This window comes from Dendrobates tinctorius, unplaced genomic scaffold, assembly GCF_039654945.1.
Source record: "Dendrobates tinctorius isolate UK_male_01 unplaced genomic scaffold, ASM3965494v1 ptg000028l, whole genome shotgun sequence".
Taxonomy (NCBI): domain Eukaryota; kingdom Metazoa; phylum Chordata; class Amphibia; order Anura; family Dendrobatidae; genus Dendrobates; species Dendrobates tinctorius.
Window position 1 is genome coordinate 60,758,171 of NW_027361696.1, and position 17,117 is coordinate 60,775,287.

Consider the following 17,117-nt stretch of genomic DNA (forward strand, 5'->3'; position numbering starts at 1 on the left):
TGTACATTTAGAAGCCCAGATACTGGATCTAAATGTGCAGCTGACAACACTGAGATCCATAGACAATATGGAAAGGAGTCTTCTGCTCACTGAGCAGACGCTCAATGGGATAGATGAGGGGGGGGATGCTAGGCTGGAGCTGCAGGACAATGAAGCAGCTAGCTGGGTGACAGTTAGAAGGCGGGGTAGAGGGAAGAGCACCAGGGAGGCTAGTCCTGATCTGGCACACCCCAATAAGTTTGCTAAGTTGGCAGATGAGGGGGATGTTAGTGCAGGAGTAGCACTGCTGCAGCAAAGCATGTCCTCTGAAAGCCGGAGGAGTGTCTGCTCCAGTAAGGGGGGAAATAGGAGAGCAGGGCAGGCCAGACAGGTTCTGGTAGTGGGAGACTCAATTATTAGGGGAACAGATAGGGCAATCTGTCACAAAGACAGGGATCGTCGAACGGTGTGCTGCCTACCTGGCGCTTGAGTCCGACAACATCGCAGATCGGGTTGACAGATTACTGGGAGGGGCTGGTGAGGATCCAGCGGTCATGGTGCACATTGGCACAAATGACAAAGTTAGAGGAAGGTGGAAGGTCCTTAAAGGTGATTTCAGGGAATTAGGCTGCAAGCTTAAAGCAAGGATCTCCAAGATGGTATTTTCGGAAATACTTCCTGTACCACGTGCCACACCAGAGAGGCAACGGGAGATTAGGGAGGTTAATAAGTGGCTCAGGAATTGGTGTAGGAAGGAGGGGTTTTGGGTTCCTGGAGAACTGGGCCGACTTCTCAGTTGGCTACAGGTTCTACGCTAGGGACGGGCTGCACCTCAATGGGGAGGGTGCAGCTGTGCTGGGGGAGAAAATGTCTAGAAGGTTGGAGGAGTGTTAAAACTAGGGAAGGGGGGGGAGGGTATTCCTTTTATAGTAGGGGAAGTGTCATGATCCAGGTTGGATCTGACAGATTAAATGCACAAAGTAACCTTTTTTTTCTTTGGCTGTGTGCTAAAGGTGGTTTTGCCCCCGGTGGCCATTAGGGTCATTGCACTGTGGTGATTTCAGTTGTAGTTTTCCCCCTGGTGGCCATTAGGGTCATTGCACTCTGCTTACCTTAGTTTGTGCACGTGATTATGTAACAGGTGTGATTGCTCTATAAAAGAGTATCAGGTGTGTTAATCACTGTTGGTGATAGTTCCTCATTTGCAATCAAGCCTGGGTAAAGAATGGAGCTGAAGGAGAGTCACAGGCAGCCCAGTCAGAGTGCTAGAGTAGCAGATAGGTGTCTGCAAGGAGGGCTGGCATGGATTGGTGGAGTGTCAGCTATGGTGTCTGCAAGGAGGGCTGGCATTGCTTGGTGGAATGGCAGCTATGGTGCGGAGCTGCACTCAGGATGCTGGACTCAGTTGCTGAAAGCTGTACTCAAAATGTTGGACTTTTTGGCAGAAAAGCTGGACTCATTTGCTGGACTCTGTTTCTGGTCAGCTGCACGCAGGTGTGGACTCTGTTTGCGCCAAGGCTGCACTATGGTGCTGAGAAGAGTCCAGGACAACTCAGTCAGAGTCCTGGAGTGGCAGCTATGGTGTCAGCGAGGAGTTTGTGGAAAGCATGGTGGAGTGGCAGCTATGGCGTCAGTGAAGAATTCTTACAAAGCTTGGTGGAGTGGCAGCTATGGTGTAGAGCTGCACTCAGTTGCTGGACTCTTTGGCTGAAGCTGCAGTCAGGTGCTGAACCCCGTTGCTGGACAGCTGCACTCAGGTGCTGGACTCGGTTGCTGGACAGTGCACCCAGATATTGGACACGGTGGAGGAAAAGATGCACGCAATTGGTGGGCTCTGTTGCTGGGAGCGTAAGCAACAGAGCAAAGCTAAGTGGTGTTCCCCTGTTTTGTCACTTTTGCTTATGTATGTTTAGTGCAGTGGTGGGATTAGTTTCCGCACCGACCAATTCCCTAGTGAGGGTTTAGGTGCAGGGCGAGTCAGGGTTTTTAGGTTTCTGATCGGCGCCCGGTGCGGAATCGACCTAGGGAACGTTAGGAGTGTAGAGACACTGACTCAGGGGAGTGCAGGAGGTCTCCACTTCCCCATTCCCTATCGCAGGGCCATCATTGTTATTGTTACCCAGGTTTCCCCTATTCCCTTGTCTTATTGTATTAGTTACCGGCCTGCTGGCAGCGTCACATAGGACAATTACACGTGCCGCGTCCTGTTGTATCAGTTACCGGCCTGCTGGCCGTGTCACTCAGGACGGGGCACGTGACAGGAAGACAGTGCAGATAGAGACCTGGGCACAAATAATGAAATTGGGGGTGGGGGTGGCATGGGGGGTGGGGTTAGAACAGTTAATATATTAAAAAAGAATAGAGGTACAGAGAGATACATAAAGTGCATGATTACTAATGCCAGAAGCCTCGCCAACAAAATGGAGGAATTGGAGTTAATGTTATTGGAACATAATTATGACATGGTGGGGATATCTGAGACATGGCTGGACGAGAGCCACGACTGGGCAGTTAATTTACAGGGCTATAGTCTGTTCAGAAATGACCGTATGAATAAGCGAGGGGGAGGCGCGTGTTTATATGTAAAATCATCATTAAAACCCATCCTGCGTGATAATATATATGAATCTAATGAAAATGTAGAGTCCCTGTGGGTAGAGATAAGGGGAGGGGGAAAAAATAATAAATTACTGATAGGGGTTTGTTATAAGTCTCCAAAAATAATGGAAGCAACAGAGAATATCCTCATAAAGCAAATAGATGAAGCGGCGACTCAAGGAGAAGTCATTATTATAGGGGACTTCAACTACCCTGAAATACATTGGGGAACCGAAACCTGCAGTTCCAGCAAAGGTAATAGGTTTTTGACAACTATGAGAGACAATTACCTTTCACAACTTGTTCAGGGCCCAATAAGAGGGGGGCACTGCTAGACCTAATATTAACCAACAGGCCAGACCGCATATCAAATATAAGGGTTGGGGGTCACTTGGGTAATAGTGATCACAAAATAATAGGTTTTCATGTATCCTTTAATAAAATGTGTAGTAGAGGGGTTGCAAGGACACTAAACTTCAGGATGGCAAATTTCCAACGGATGAGAGATGATCTTGGTGCAATTAACTGGGACGATATCCTGAGACATAAAAATACACAAAGAAAATGGGAGATGTTTATTAGCATCCTGAATAGGACCTGTGCACAATATATACCGTATGGGAATAAACATGCTAGAAATAGGAGGAGACCACTATGGTTAAATAGAGCTGTAAGGGGAGCAATAAGTGACAAAAATAAAGCATTTAGAGAATTAAAGCAAGTAGGTAGTGATAAGGCATTAAATAAATACAGAAAATTAAATAAATTCTGTAAAAAGCAAATCAAAATAGCAAAGATTGAGACAGAGAGACTCATTGCCAGAGAAAGTAAAACTAATCCCAAAATATTCTTTAACTACATAAATAGTAAGAAACTAAAAAATGATAGCGTCGGTCCCCTTAAAAATAGTCTGGGTGAAATGGTGGATGAGGATAAGGAAAAAGCCAATATGCTAAATGACTTTTTTTCAACAGTATTTACACAAGAAAATCCCATAACGGATAACATGATCGGGGATAAAAATTCTCCATTAAATGTTACCAGATTAACCCAGCAGAAAGTACGGCGGCGTCTAAAAATCACTAAAATTGACAAATCCCCGGGCCCGGATGGGATACTGCAGGAATTAAGCACAGTCATAGATAGACCATTATTTTTAATCTTTAAAGATTCCATAATAACAGGGTCTGTACCACAGGACTGGCGTATAGCAAATGTGGTGCCAATATTCAAAAAGGGGACAAAAACTGAACTTGGAAATTATAGGCCAGTAAGTTTAACCTCAACTGTGGGTAAAATCCTGGAGGGTTTTCTAAGAGATATTATACTGGAGTATCTGGAGAAGAATAACCTCATGACCCAATATCAACATGGGTTTAAAAGGGACCGTTCCTGTCAGACTAATCTGATAAGCTTTTATGAAGAGGTAATTTCCAGACTGGACCAACGGAATGCAGTGGATGTGGTGTACGTGGACTTTTCAAAAGCTTTTGATACAGTGCCACACAAAAGGTTGATACATAAAATGAGAACAATGGGGATAGGGGAAAATATGTGTTAGTGGGTTAAGAGCTGGCTCAGGGATAGGAAACAAAGGGTGGTTATTAATGGAGCACACTCGGACTGGGTCACTGTTAGCAGTGGGGTACCACAGGGGTCAGTTTTGGGCCCACTTCTTTTTAACATATTTATTAATGACCTTGTAGGGGGCATAGAGAGTAGAATTTCAATATTTGCAGATGACACTAAACTCTGCAGGGTAATCAGTACAGAGGAGGACAATTTTATATTACAGGAGGATTTATGTAAACTAGAAGCTTGGGCTGATAAATAGCAAATGAGCTTTAATGGGGATAAATGTAAGGTCATGCACTTGGGTAGAACGAACAAGATGTATAATTATGTGCTTAATTTTAAAACACTGGGCAAAACTGTCAGTGAAAAAGACCTGGTTGTATGGGTGGACGACAAACTCATATTTAGTGGCCAGTGTCAGGCAGCTGCTGTAAAGGCAAATAAAATTAATGGGATGCATTAAAAGAGGCATAGATGCTCATGAGGAGAACATAATTTTACCTCTATATAAGTCACTAGTGCGACTACACTTAGAACACTGTGTACAGTTCTGGTCTCCGGTGTATAAGAAAGACATAGCTGAACTGGAGCAGGTGCAGAGAAGAGCGACCAAGGTTATTAGGGAACTAGGGGGTCTGCAATACCAAGACAGGTTATTACACTTGGGGTTATTTAGTTTGGAAAATCGAAGGCTTTGGGGTGATCTTATTACAATGTATAAATATATGCGGGGACAATACAAAGACCTTTCTAATGATCTTTTTACTCTTAGACCTGTGACGGGGACAAGGGGGCATACTCTACGTCTGGAGGAAAGAAGGTTTAAGCATACTCACAGACGCGGATTCTTTACTGTAAGAGCAGTGAGACTATGGAACTCTCTGCCATATGATGCTGTAATGAGTGATTCCCTAATAAAATTTAAGAAGGGACTGGATGCCTTTCTTGAAAAGTATAATATTACAGGGTATATACACTAGTTTCCTTAATATTGCGTTGATCCAGGGAGCTAGTCTGATTGCCGTATGTGGAGTCAGGAAGGAATTTTTTTCCCCAATGTGAAGCTTACTGTTTGCCACATGGGTTTTTTTTGCCTTCCTCTGGATCAACATGTTAGGGCAAGTTAGGATAGGATATGGGTTGAACTAGATGGACTTAAAGTCTTCCTTCAACCTTAATACTGTAACTATGTTACTATGTTACTATGATACAGTAAAATCACACTGACAGGTTTAATAAAGAAACGAAAGAATAGATATATACACATAGAATACACGTATATATACAGTATATATATACAGTACAGACCAAAAGTTTGGACACACCTTCTCATTCAAAGAGTTTTCTTTATTTTCATGACTATGAAAATTGTAGATTCACTCTGAAGGCATCAAGACTGTGAATTAACACATGTGGAATTATATAATTAACAAAAAATTGTGAAACAACTGAAAATATGTCTTATATTCTAGGTTCTTCAAAGTAGCCACCTTTTGCTTTGATTACTGCTTTGCACACTCTTGGCATTCTCTTGATGAGCTTCAAGAGGTAGTCACTGGAAATGGTTTTCATTTCACAGGTGTGCCCTGTCAGGTTTAATAAGTGGGATTTTTTGCCTTATAAATGGGGTTGGGACCATCAGTTGTGTTGTGCAGAAGTCTGGTGGATACACAGCTGATAGTCCTACTGAATAAACTGTTAGAATTTGTATTATGGCAAGAAAAAAGCAGCTGAGTAAAGAAAAACAAGTGGCCATCATTACTTTAGGAAATGAAGGTCAGTCAGTTCGAAAAATTGGGAAAACTTTGAAAGTGTCCCCAAGTGCAGTGGCAAAAACCATCAAGCGCTACAAAGAAACTAGCTCTCATGAGGACCGCCCCAGGAAAGGAAGACCAAGAGTCACCTCTGCTGCGGAGGATAAGTTCATCCTAGTCACCAGCCTCAGAAATCGCAGGTTAACAGCAGCTCAGATTAGAGACCAGGTCAGTGTCACACAGAGTTCTAGCAGCAGACACATCTCTACAACAACTGTTAAGAGGAGACTTTGTGCAGCAGGCCTTCATGGTAAAAAAGCTGCTAGGAAACCACTGCTAAGGACAGGCAACAAGCAGAAGAGACTTGTTTGGGCTAAAGAACACAAGGAATGGACATTAGACCAGTGGGAAATCTGTGCTTTGGTCTGATGAGTCCAAATTTGAGATCTTTGGTTCCAACCACCGTGTATTTGCGCGACGCAGAAAAGGTGAACGGATGGACTCTACATGCCTGGTTCCCACCGTGAAGCATGGAGGAGGAGGTGTGATAGTGTGGGGGTGCTTTGCTGGTGACACTGTTGGAGACTTATTCAAAATTGAAGGCATACTGAACCAGCATGGCTACCACAGCATCTTGCAGCGGCATGCTATTCCGTCCGGTTTGCGTTTAGTTGGACGATCATTTATTTTTCAACAGGACAATGACCCCAAACACACCTCCAGGCTGTGTAAGGGCTATTTGACCAAGAAGGAGAGTGATGGGATGCTACGCCAGATGACCTGGCCTCCACAGTCACCAGACCTGAACCCAATCGAGATGGTTTGGGGTGAGCTGGACCGCAGAGTGAAGGCAAAAGGGCCAACAAGTGCTAAGCATCTCTGGAAACTCCTTCAAGACTGTTGGAAGACCATTTCCGGTGACCACCTCTTGAAGCTCATCAAGAGAATGCCAAGAGTGTGCAAAGCAGTAATCAAACCAAAAGGTGGCTACTTTGAAGAACCTAGAATATAAGACGTGTTTTCAGTTGTTTCACACTTTTTTGTTAATTATATAATTCCACATGTGTTAATTCATAGTTTTGATGCCTTCAGAGTGAATCTACAATTTTCATAGTTATGAAAATAAAGAAAACTTTTTGAATGAGAAGGTTTGTCCAAACTTTTGGTCTGTACTGTATATATATGCACATTTTATGTGTCTACTGTATATCTATTCTTTCGTTTGTGTTTGAAAACCTGTCATTGGGCTCCATTATATGTCCATTTTGCAAGCCGGCGAGAGATTCTCGGCATACGGATGCTTACATGGGAAAAATACGTGGCCACACCCTGACAACGGATGAACATACGGATCACTATTTAGGGACCATTTATGCGTATTACGGCCACACAATACAGTCCGTATTTTTATACGTTGTGTGTGACGCCGGCCTAAGAGTAAGAAAGAAGTTTCCCTATTGGCACCAGCATGTAATAAGGGAATACTAGGTAGAGCTTTCCAATTCCTGCACTTTTTTTTTAATCTAAGCACTCATAAGTGTGACCTAATCTTACAGGAGTTGACCAGGATAAAAAAAAAATATGGCTGCCTTCTTTCAAAAACAGCACGTTCCCTACCTACAAGTTGGATTTGGTAGCTATTCACGTCAATGGCAGGGAACTGCAGTATCAGACCCAACCTGTTGACAGGGCTGACACAGTTTTCTTAAGAAGCCAGTCATGTTTTTCTAATTCTGAGCTACCCATTTAATAAAGGGGTTATCCAGGAGTATATTTGTTTTTCTGGATTTTGCCAACTACATGCTTCTTCTATCTGGCACTGGTTTTGAGGGGTCACTCTAGTGCTCCGCTGCTCTCTGTCAACAAAGTAGCTCTTCTTTTGGGTTGTTCTGTAAATGGGGCGTGACTGCTGATGTCATGCTGATTGACAGCCAGCTCCCCGCAGTGGGGCGTGACTGCCAACGTCATGCTGATTGACAACCAGCTCCCCGCAGTGGGGTGTGACTGCCAACGTCATGCTCATTGACAGCCAGCTCCCCGCAGTGGGGTGTGACTGCCAATGTCATGCTGATTGACAACCAGCTCCCTGCAGTGGGGTGTGACTGCCAATGTCATGCTGATAGACAACCAGCTCCCTGCAGTGGGGTGTGACTGCCAATGTCATGCTGATTGACAACCAGCTCCCTGCAGTTGGATGTGAGTTTCAACGTCATGCTGATAGACAGCTAGCTCCCTGCAGTGGGGCATGACTGCCAACATCATGCTGATTGACAGCCAGCTCCCCGCAGTGGAGCGTGACCGCCAAAGTCATGCTGATTGACAACCAGCTCCCCGCAGTGGGGCGTGACTGCCTACGTCATGCTGATTGACAGCCAGCTCCCCGCAATGGGGAGTGACTGCCAGCGTCATGCTGATTGACAACCAGCTCCCCGCAGTGGGGCGTGACTGCCAACATCATTCTGATTGACACCCAGCTCCCCGCAGTGGGGCGTGACTGCCAAAGTCATGCTGATTGACAACCAGCTCCCTGCAGTGGGGCGTGACTGCTTACGTCATGCTGACTGACAGCCAGCTCCCCGCAATGGGGAGCAACTGCTAGCGTCATGCTGATTGACAGCCAGCTCCTCGCAGTCGGGCCTGACTGCCAAAGTCATGCTGATTGACAACCAGCTCTCCGCAGTGGGGCTTGACCGCCAACGTCATGCTGATTGACAGCCAGCTCCCCGCAGTGGGGAGTGACTTCCAACATCATGCTGATTGACAGCCGACTCCCTGAACCTCAGCAGCAGGAAACCGGCTATCAATCAACAGTTACGCCCCGTCAGCAGACCAGAAACAAAGAGAAGCTGCTGCCTTGTCAATGTGACTTCAGTGGAAGCCACAAAATTGCCAGTAGGAGTGGTTATTGACCACACTGTGCCAGCAGAGATCAGCACGGGGCACAACAATCAGGGGTAAGTAGTAAATTAAATTAGAATCTTGTATGGTGGATTTAAAGATAAAAATTTTCATATATTCTGACAAAAATGAGACCACAGTACAGAAGTAATATAAAGTGGTAGCATGCGAAATGCCCATTGTAACATGCATGTCCTGTGCTGAATTCAGACACAAGTCAGAAGTGACCGACCTCTGAACATTGAGCTCACTGTTTGCTTGGACTTGGACCCTCAGTACTGACAACACAGCAGAAAGTGTATATAACAAAGTGACTCATGAGCCCCGAGATAGTCCAGAGAAGGTAATGATGGCGGGGAGAAGGTTTGGGGGATATCATGAATTTTTTTTCTAGTAAAAGTTACAAAATTTGAGGAAAACGTCTGCAAAAATTTCAATGGAAAATGGACTTCTGGAAGTGCGGTCGTCTCATAGAAGATGCCCAGTATACAGAGTATATAGATGTGAGAGTCTGTCTGGGTAAAGGAGTGCTCCTCTTGGGTAGCTTTCACTGTACATACATTTCTTCATCTTCCTATATTGGTTCACATTGACGCAATGTATCATTAATGTTTAATCTGACATGTTTCAAAATTTGTTTTTTACAGATTATCTGCTTATTTCCGGTGTATTTCCAAAGGTAAGTGGCTATTGCAATGTGTCTGATAGTGGATGGATGCCATCTACTGAAATATATCGATGCTACAATTATCTTGTGTCGTAAGATAATATTTGCATGTCGATCTTGCAAAAAGTACATCTGTGATTTTGTAACAAGTTATCTGTTCTTCCCGGTTCTCCTGCTGCAGTTTGTATTTCTTGCAGAGTTTTATCTCTTCCTTCTTACTTTTAGCTTAAAATAATCAACTTTTTTATGAATGGGTGCATCATCTACTGAACACTTTAGGAGCATGGACAGAATTACGGTAACTAATAGGGAGTAAATAGCTCTCGGATAGTAGGGATGAAGACGCTGGCAGACACGGACAGAAAAGGGCCCCTGTGCCAGAACAATATATAGGCCCACTGCAGCCTAATAGTTCATCATAATGCACAATTCCATCGGGTTTAGAGGCGGTAGTGGTCCCCTTACCTGTTGGACCCCTGTGCAGCTGCACCAATAATATGTGCACACCTGCTGAAAAAAAGTTGCATTATAAACTACATTAAACCCCCAAAATGATTATATTGGTTGAATAAGAGGGATAGTTCTGCAACTAAGGTTTGTGATTATCTGTTAGGCCCACTTATATGTCGCCATCATAATCTAGAGTGCTTTACAGATGTCATCATCTCGGTCCCCATTGGGGCTTATAATTTATATTCTCTATCTGTAAATCTTTCTAGTATGGTACAAAACCCAGGAAAACATGGGAAACGTACAAACGCCACACTTTAGGTTTGAACCCAGTACCCCATCATCAGTGCAGGGGCGGAAAAATCAATGGTGCAACCTGTGCAGCTGCATAGGGGCCCAATAGGTAAAAGGGGACACTTCCACTTCCAAAGCCACAAGCATCTTCTGTCATATTGGACTATATTATTCTTGCACAAATTTACTTTTCTATTTGTACAAGCCACCGACAAGCCGCCATGATGCCCATCTACCACCACCGTATCCATTTTCTTCACACTTTAGATGGAACTATATGTTATTTTTCACAATCACTTCTAATAAGTGATGCAAATAATACAGCATATCTTCTACTCTATGCTACAAAAATAAAAGTAACTTATATAAATCCTTTTTGCAGGCGACCAGTAGAGATTGGACTAGATCATGAATAAAACACAAGTTTTAGCCATTTCCCTGCTTCTCCTGCTCATCAGTACAGGTCTGTATCACTAATGTGCCATATTGATCTTTCAAAACTGTCTTAACAGTGTAACTGTTTTTGTTGCCCGTAGCAACCAACAACAACTCAGATTAATATTGTAAAGCTGCAATTGGTTGCTACGGGCAACAAAAACAGTTACACTTTTAAGATAGTTCTGGACATTCCGTCCCTATCATTTATATCATATCTTCTGTATAAGGAAAAAAAGGTTAATTATGCTATGGGATCACTTTATGGGGATTTTTTTAATTAGTAAATTCATTTTTAAATCCTCTATGGCACTGTATGTCATCCGTATGTTTGTTTTACCATATGAACTTCATTTTATATGTAAACTATAGTAGATATGAGTGAATCTCTCAAAATTTGCTTCGGGCAGGATCTCTCGATTCTATAGGCAAATGTAATTACTTCTGAATAAAAACGAATAGAGAAAGCCTTCAGGACCAAAAACGTCTGAAGAACGGACTATTCACTTTTTTTAATAACTGCATGGTGGCTTTGGAAACCTGAAGCAGTTAAAAAATGCTCAAAAGTTAGAACGTATGACCAGCAAGTCGTTTTGAAGCTTTTTAAGGAAGGTTTCGGAGTGGATTTGCTTGAAATAAAAACCCATTATGTGCACATACCCTAAGGCCAAGTTCACAGGTTGCTTTTTTGCTGTGTTCATTTCACTCAGAAAGCAGAAAAAAATGCAGGGTTGCGTTTCTTGTAGCATTTCTGCACTTTCTCATTACTTTCTATGATATAAAAATGCTGCAAAAACACTGAAAGAATCAACATGCTGCAGTTGAAAAAAAAGCAGCAGTGTTTCAAATAAAAAAAAAAGCATTTGTGTGCATGAAATTTCTGAAATCCCATAGCTTTTGCTGGTACTGTAAAAGGCAGCTAAAAAAAAAAAAACGCATCAAGAAACCACAATGTGTGAACATACCCCTACAGTGCAAATACCCATCGTGGTGTGCACATACAGTGGGTACGGAGAGTATTCAGACCCCTTTAAATTTTTCACTCTTTATTTCATTGCAGCCATTTGGTATATTAAAAGAAGCTCATTTTTCTCATTAATGTACACTCTGCACCTCATCTTACTGAAAAAAACTGACATGTAGAAATTTTTGCAAATTTATTAAAAAAGAAAAACTGAAATATCACATGGTCATAAGTATTCAGCCCCTTTGCTCAGTATTGAGTAGAAGCACCCTTTTGAGCTAGTACAGCCACGAGTCTTCTTGGAAATGATGCAACAAGTTTTTCACACCTGGATTTGGGGATCCTCTGCCATTCTTCCTTGCAGATCCTCTCTAGTTCTGTCAGGTTGGATGGTGAACGTTGATGCACAGCCATTTTCAGGTCTCTCCAGAGATGCTCAATTGGGTTTAGGTCAGGGCTCTGGCAGGGCCAGTCAAGAATGGTCACAGAGTTGTTCTGAAGCCACTCCTTTGTTATTTTAGCTGTGTGCTTAGGGTCATTGTATGGTTGGAAGGTGAACCTTTAGCCAAGTCTGAGGTCCAGAGCACTCTGGAAGAGGTTTTCATCCAGGATATCTCTGTACTTGGCAGCATTAATGTTTCCTTCAGTGGCAACCAGTCATCCTGTCCCTGCAGCTGAAAAACACCCCCATAGCATGATGCTGCCAACACCATGTTTCAATGTTGGGATTGTATTGGGCAGGTGATGAGCAGTGCCTGGTTTTCTCCATATATACCACTTAAAATTATCACCAAAATGTTCTATCTTCATCTCATCAGACAAGAGAATCTTACAGTATATCTCATAGTCTGGGAGTCCTTCATGTGTTTTTTTAGCAAACTCTCTGCGGGCTTTCATATGCCTTGCACTGAGGAGAGGCTTCCGTCGAGCCACTCTGCCATAAAGGCCCAACTGGTAGAGGGTTGCAGTGATAGTTGACTTGTGGAACTTTCTCTCATCTCCCTACTGCACCTGTGGCGCTCAGCCACAGTGATCTTGAGGTTTTTCGTTACCTCTCTCTTCAAGGCTCTTCTCCCAGCTCAGTTTGGCTGGACGGCCAGGTTTAGGAAGACTTCTGGTGGCCCCAAACTTCTTCCATGTAAGGATTATGGAGGCCACTGTGCTCTTAGGAACCTTGAGTACTGCAGAAATTCTTTTGTAACCTTGGCCAGATCTGTGCCTCACCACAATTCTGTTTCTGAGCTCCTTGGCCTGTTCATTTTGACCTCATCATTCTCATTTGGTCTGACATGCATTGTGAGCTGTGAGATCTTATATAGACAGGTGTGTGCCCTTACAAATTAAGTCCTATCATTTTAATTAAACACAGCTGGACTCCAATGAGGGAGTAGAACCATCTCATGGAGGATCACAAGGAAATGGACAGCATGTGACTTAAATATGAGAGTCTGAGCAAAGGGTCTGAATGCTTATGTTAGCGTGGGTAGTCTGGAGCCGGAAACTCCAGGAGTGGACCCTCTGGACCGTGGCACCGAGGGGCCCCGGGCGAGCTGCCAGGTGGAACCGACCCCTATACAGGGACCGTTAGGAGCAGGCCCAGGGGTTCGAGTACCACGGTAGCCGGTACCGAGAGGGGCGGCTCAGGATGGACCGGAGTAGGACTGTGGGACAGAAGTATAGATGACGGAGCAGGAACACTGGAGGCAGGACTGGAGTAGGACGGCAGGACTGGAGTAGGATGGAACAGAAACACTGGAGGCAGGACTAGAGTAGGACAGCAGGACTGGAGCAGGATGGAACAGGAACACTGGAGACAGGACTGGAGTAGGACGGCAGGACTGGAGTAGGATGGAACAGGAACACTGGAGACAGGACCGAGAGGCTGCTGCGGAGAGCAGGCAAGAACAGAACTGCAGGAGCTGAGAGCACACGATGCAGCGAGGCCAGTGTGCTTGGAAACACAACAATCAGGCACCTCCCACAGGGGGAAGCGGCCTGATATGCTCCTGTCTGGTCTGCCATTGGTCAGGGAGGTGCTTCCCGGTCAGGGCATAGCCAGAGCACAGAAGCAGGAGGGAGGCGTGGCCGCGGCCTATGGCGCATGCGCATTGCATGCAGGGACGCCGCCGACCGCGCACCTGCCGGAGGCGACCCCCGTGGATGTCGGGCGGCGGGAGGCTGCGGCGTGAAAGCGATGGCCGGGTGAGTACGCAGGGACGGTGTAACAGTTTATGACCATGTCATATTTTGTTTTTTCTTTTTTAATAATTTTTGCAAAAATTTCTACATCTCTGTTTTTTTCAGTCAAGATGGGGTGCAGAGTGTACATTAATGAGAAAAAAATGAGCTTTTTTGAATTTACCAAATGGCTGCAATGAAACAAAGTGAAAACTGTAAAGGGGTCTGAATACTTTACGTACCCACTGTACCCCTTGAAAGCAGACTTGCCTTGAAAAATGTCATGTGCACAAACCCTTAGGCATCACCTGGCCGCTAAATCCAGAATCTGCATACTAGACAATTTTTGGTAAAATTTGAGGAGATAAATTTGCTCATCAGAATTACTCATTTGTCCTGTAAGGTAGCTGTATGAAATCATTGAACATCTCCGCCTCTTCCTCATCCAAAATGCTGTCTCTGTTTGCAGGAATTGAGAGCTACAGGATAAAGAAGCGAGAGTCTCCAACATACTGGTCCCAAGCACAAGACATACTGAGTTCTACATGGGAGCAAGTCAGTGGGAAAGCTCAGGAACTGTATGAGAAGACAATATCCTTAGGAGTAGATGAGAAGGTTAAGTAAGTATTTTAATAATCAAGTACTTGACCAGTTGTCTTTTTCTGTTACATTATTAAAAGTTCTACTATTTTCCAGCCGAGTTTGCTGGATCACTCCATTTCTAGACAGATTGGCCTTTGTAGAAAGGTTGGGTGACATTTTTCGAGTAGAACAAACATTTTTTTGCACCAGATGAAAATGCTAAGGACATGAAAAGTCCTAAACTTCTGTGATTACCTATCATACCACTAATTTTTGTCCTTGAAGGCCACTGGGCTGTTTGACTAAAGGCGTTGTCCACTCCCTTTCAATGTTCCTCTACCAATGGTTCCAAGCTCTGATCCAAGAATGGTCCATAAACATCCAGCAGAAGACAAATTATTATTTTATTTAATATTCAGCAGAATTAAGTTTGGTGACTCGCTTCTCCTGCTAATACATGTTATCATAGGGATTACCAGTAGCAAGTAATGTGTACTACCATATAATTTACTGCTTTTTACAAAGTTTATAATCATACTGCTTCTTAAATTGAGCCCTTGACAGCCAAATTATTAACAGCTTCCCCAACACGGAATTATGTCTCCACAGTCCTCATATACACAGTATGATGGCCCTCACAGCCCTCCAAACAGTATGATGTCCCACAGGCCCCCAAACTGTATATTGTTCCCACAGCCCCCCATACAGTATGATGCCCCAAAGCTCTCCCATACACACAGTAAGATGGCTCCCAAAGCCATCCAATCATTATGATTTACACACAGTCACTCACACACTATGATTTCTCCACAGTCACTCACAAAGTACAGTATAATGTTCCACACAACCACTCACACAGTATGATGTCCCCACAGCCCCTCACATAGTATGATGTCACCACAACCCCTCACACAATATGATGTACATGCAGCTCCCATAAGATGATGGCCCCTAAATCCCCCCAAACAGTATGATCTCCCATAGGCCCCATCAGTGTGATGTCCCCACAGCCCCCCTACAGGAAGATATTCTCCACACAGTTTGAGGCTCCTACAGCTCTGTAACACATACATTGTATGATGGCACCCACTGCCTTCCCATACAGTATAATGACTCCTGTAGCTCCTCGCACAATATGAAGGCCCTTATATTCCCCCAAATGGTATGATTCTCCCACAGCCGTCACACAGTGTGTGGTCCTCACAGCCCCCCAAATAGTGTCATGATCACTGAGTTCGCTCACACAGTATGATTCCCCCCACGGCACCCCAAACAACATGATCCCCTACAGTCTTCCACACAATATGATAGCTCAACAACACTATCTATAGCTACTCTAATGTGCTGCTCTGATTTGTGCTGTAGTGTGGACTGAGGCTGTGCTGAGACTCAGATACACAGGATGAAAAGTGTGAAAGGGGCTTCCTATTCTTCCATTGTTGAAATTGAAACTCTGGACAAGGGAAGTATGGTGCCACTTGGCACTGAACTCCCCCAACTCACGGACTGGACACCACTGTTTCCAGCCCTTTGGCTGTCCCAGTCTGGGGACCCAGGTCTGGTCTATACTCATTGGATACATTTTTTTTCCTTTAGGGAATATTATGAAAAAGGTACAGGTGCAATCACTACCTACACGGGAATCCTGGGAGACCAAGTCTATCATTGGTGGTATGGAAACTGAGTCACCTACAGCCGTAGATCTGGACATACGATAGATGTTAAAATATGACTTCAATGAATGGAGCCTTGAAGGAGACGCCATCTGGAATATTCCAACACATTTTTTTTCCAGTGTTTTATCACTTTTCTGGTTATGAAGTGACACCTTCTGGTCAATCATGATAAAATAAAGACTTGTTTGCACACATCAGTCTGTTCTTTTTGTTAGAAGTCTATGTGCATATGATTCTACATGGTATGGGTTTAATGTTCAGTAGCATCCTTTAACAATACATAACATTTGGCCAAATTCATTATTGTATTTGTACCATTTTTTGTTTAGTTTTTGGTGTTTTCTACTTGTTTTTCATTTGTGGCTTGTTCTTTTGGTTTAATGTTAAAGATGTTTTCAGCTGATTCATCAATTTAGACTTTTTTAAAAAGTTTGCACATTTTTTGCTCAAATGTCCTCCAGTCCTCCTCCTGGAGCGTTTTATGTACACCTGAAACTTTACCACAAATTTTGCAACATTTTAACGGAAACCTATGACTTAGTGCAAAAAAGGTTCAAAAACATAAAAACACATTTTTGATTCCGTGCAAAATTCGAGAGGCAAATTTGAAAAATTTGGTGTAAAAAACAATGGCGAATGTTTACAAGAGAAAATAAGAATAGCAAGTTAAAAAAAAACAACAAATGATTTGTTTTTTTATTTATCAAGCCACAAGCTCGATTCAGAAATTAAAGGCTGACTTTTTAGCTGCACGATTAGATCAGTCATGTACATTGATGCTTCTATTTATGTTCTTTTAAATATCCTATTTGGTACCTGTTTTCAGAAGCTTTGGAAAAATAGACTTTATGTGTTTCATTACTCACAGCCTCTTTCATAGTCATTACTGTTTCCAGAAGATTACTGTCACACTGTTACATAAGACTATACCTACAGTGGGGAAAAAAATATTTAGTCAGTCAGCAATAGTGCAAGTTCCACCACTTAAAAAGATGAGAGGCGTCTGTAATTTACATCATAGGTAGACCTCAACTATGGGAGACAAACTGAGAAAAAAAAATCCAGAA

The 17,117-nt window shown here is 43.5% G+C and overlaps 1 protein-coding gene across 1 annotated transcript; it reads left to right on the forward strand.

The window, feature by feature from the left end:
* Positions 1-9,054: 9,054 nt before the first annotated feature.
* APOC2 (apolipoprotein C2) lies at positions 9,055-16,242 on the forward strand. Its single transcript, XM_073570813.1, has 5 exons — positions 9,055-9,147; positions 9,452-9,483; positions 10,598-10,678; positions 14,262-14,412; positions 15,971-16,242. The coding sequence occupies exons 3-5, from the start codon at positions 10,624-10,626 to the stop codon at positions 16,056-16,058; spliced, it is 294 nt and encodes a 97-aa protein (XP_073426914.1). The 5' UTR covers positions 9,055-9,147; positions 9,452-9,483; positions 10,598-10,623; the 3' UTR covers positions 16,059-16,242.
* Positions 16,243-17,117: the final 875 nt, after the last annotated feature.

What these genes read in the sequence shown, in the direction of transcription:
- APOC2 (XM_073570813.1), top strand. Translation starts at nt 10,624, where the DNA reads ATGAATAAAACACAAGTTTTAGCCATTTCCCTGCTTCTCCTGCTCATC. An exon ending in TCTCCTGCTCATCAGTACAG is followed by an intron (nt 10,679 to 14,261) that starts GTCTGTATCACT and finishes CTCTGTTTGCAG; the next exon opens with GAATTGAGAGCTACAGGATA. An exon ending in GGAGTAGATGAGAAGGTTAA is followed by an intron (nt 14,413 to 15,970) that starts GTAAGTATTTTA and finishes TTTTTCCTTTAG; the next exon opens with GGAATATTATGAAAAAGGTA.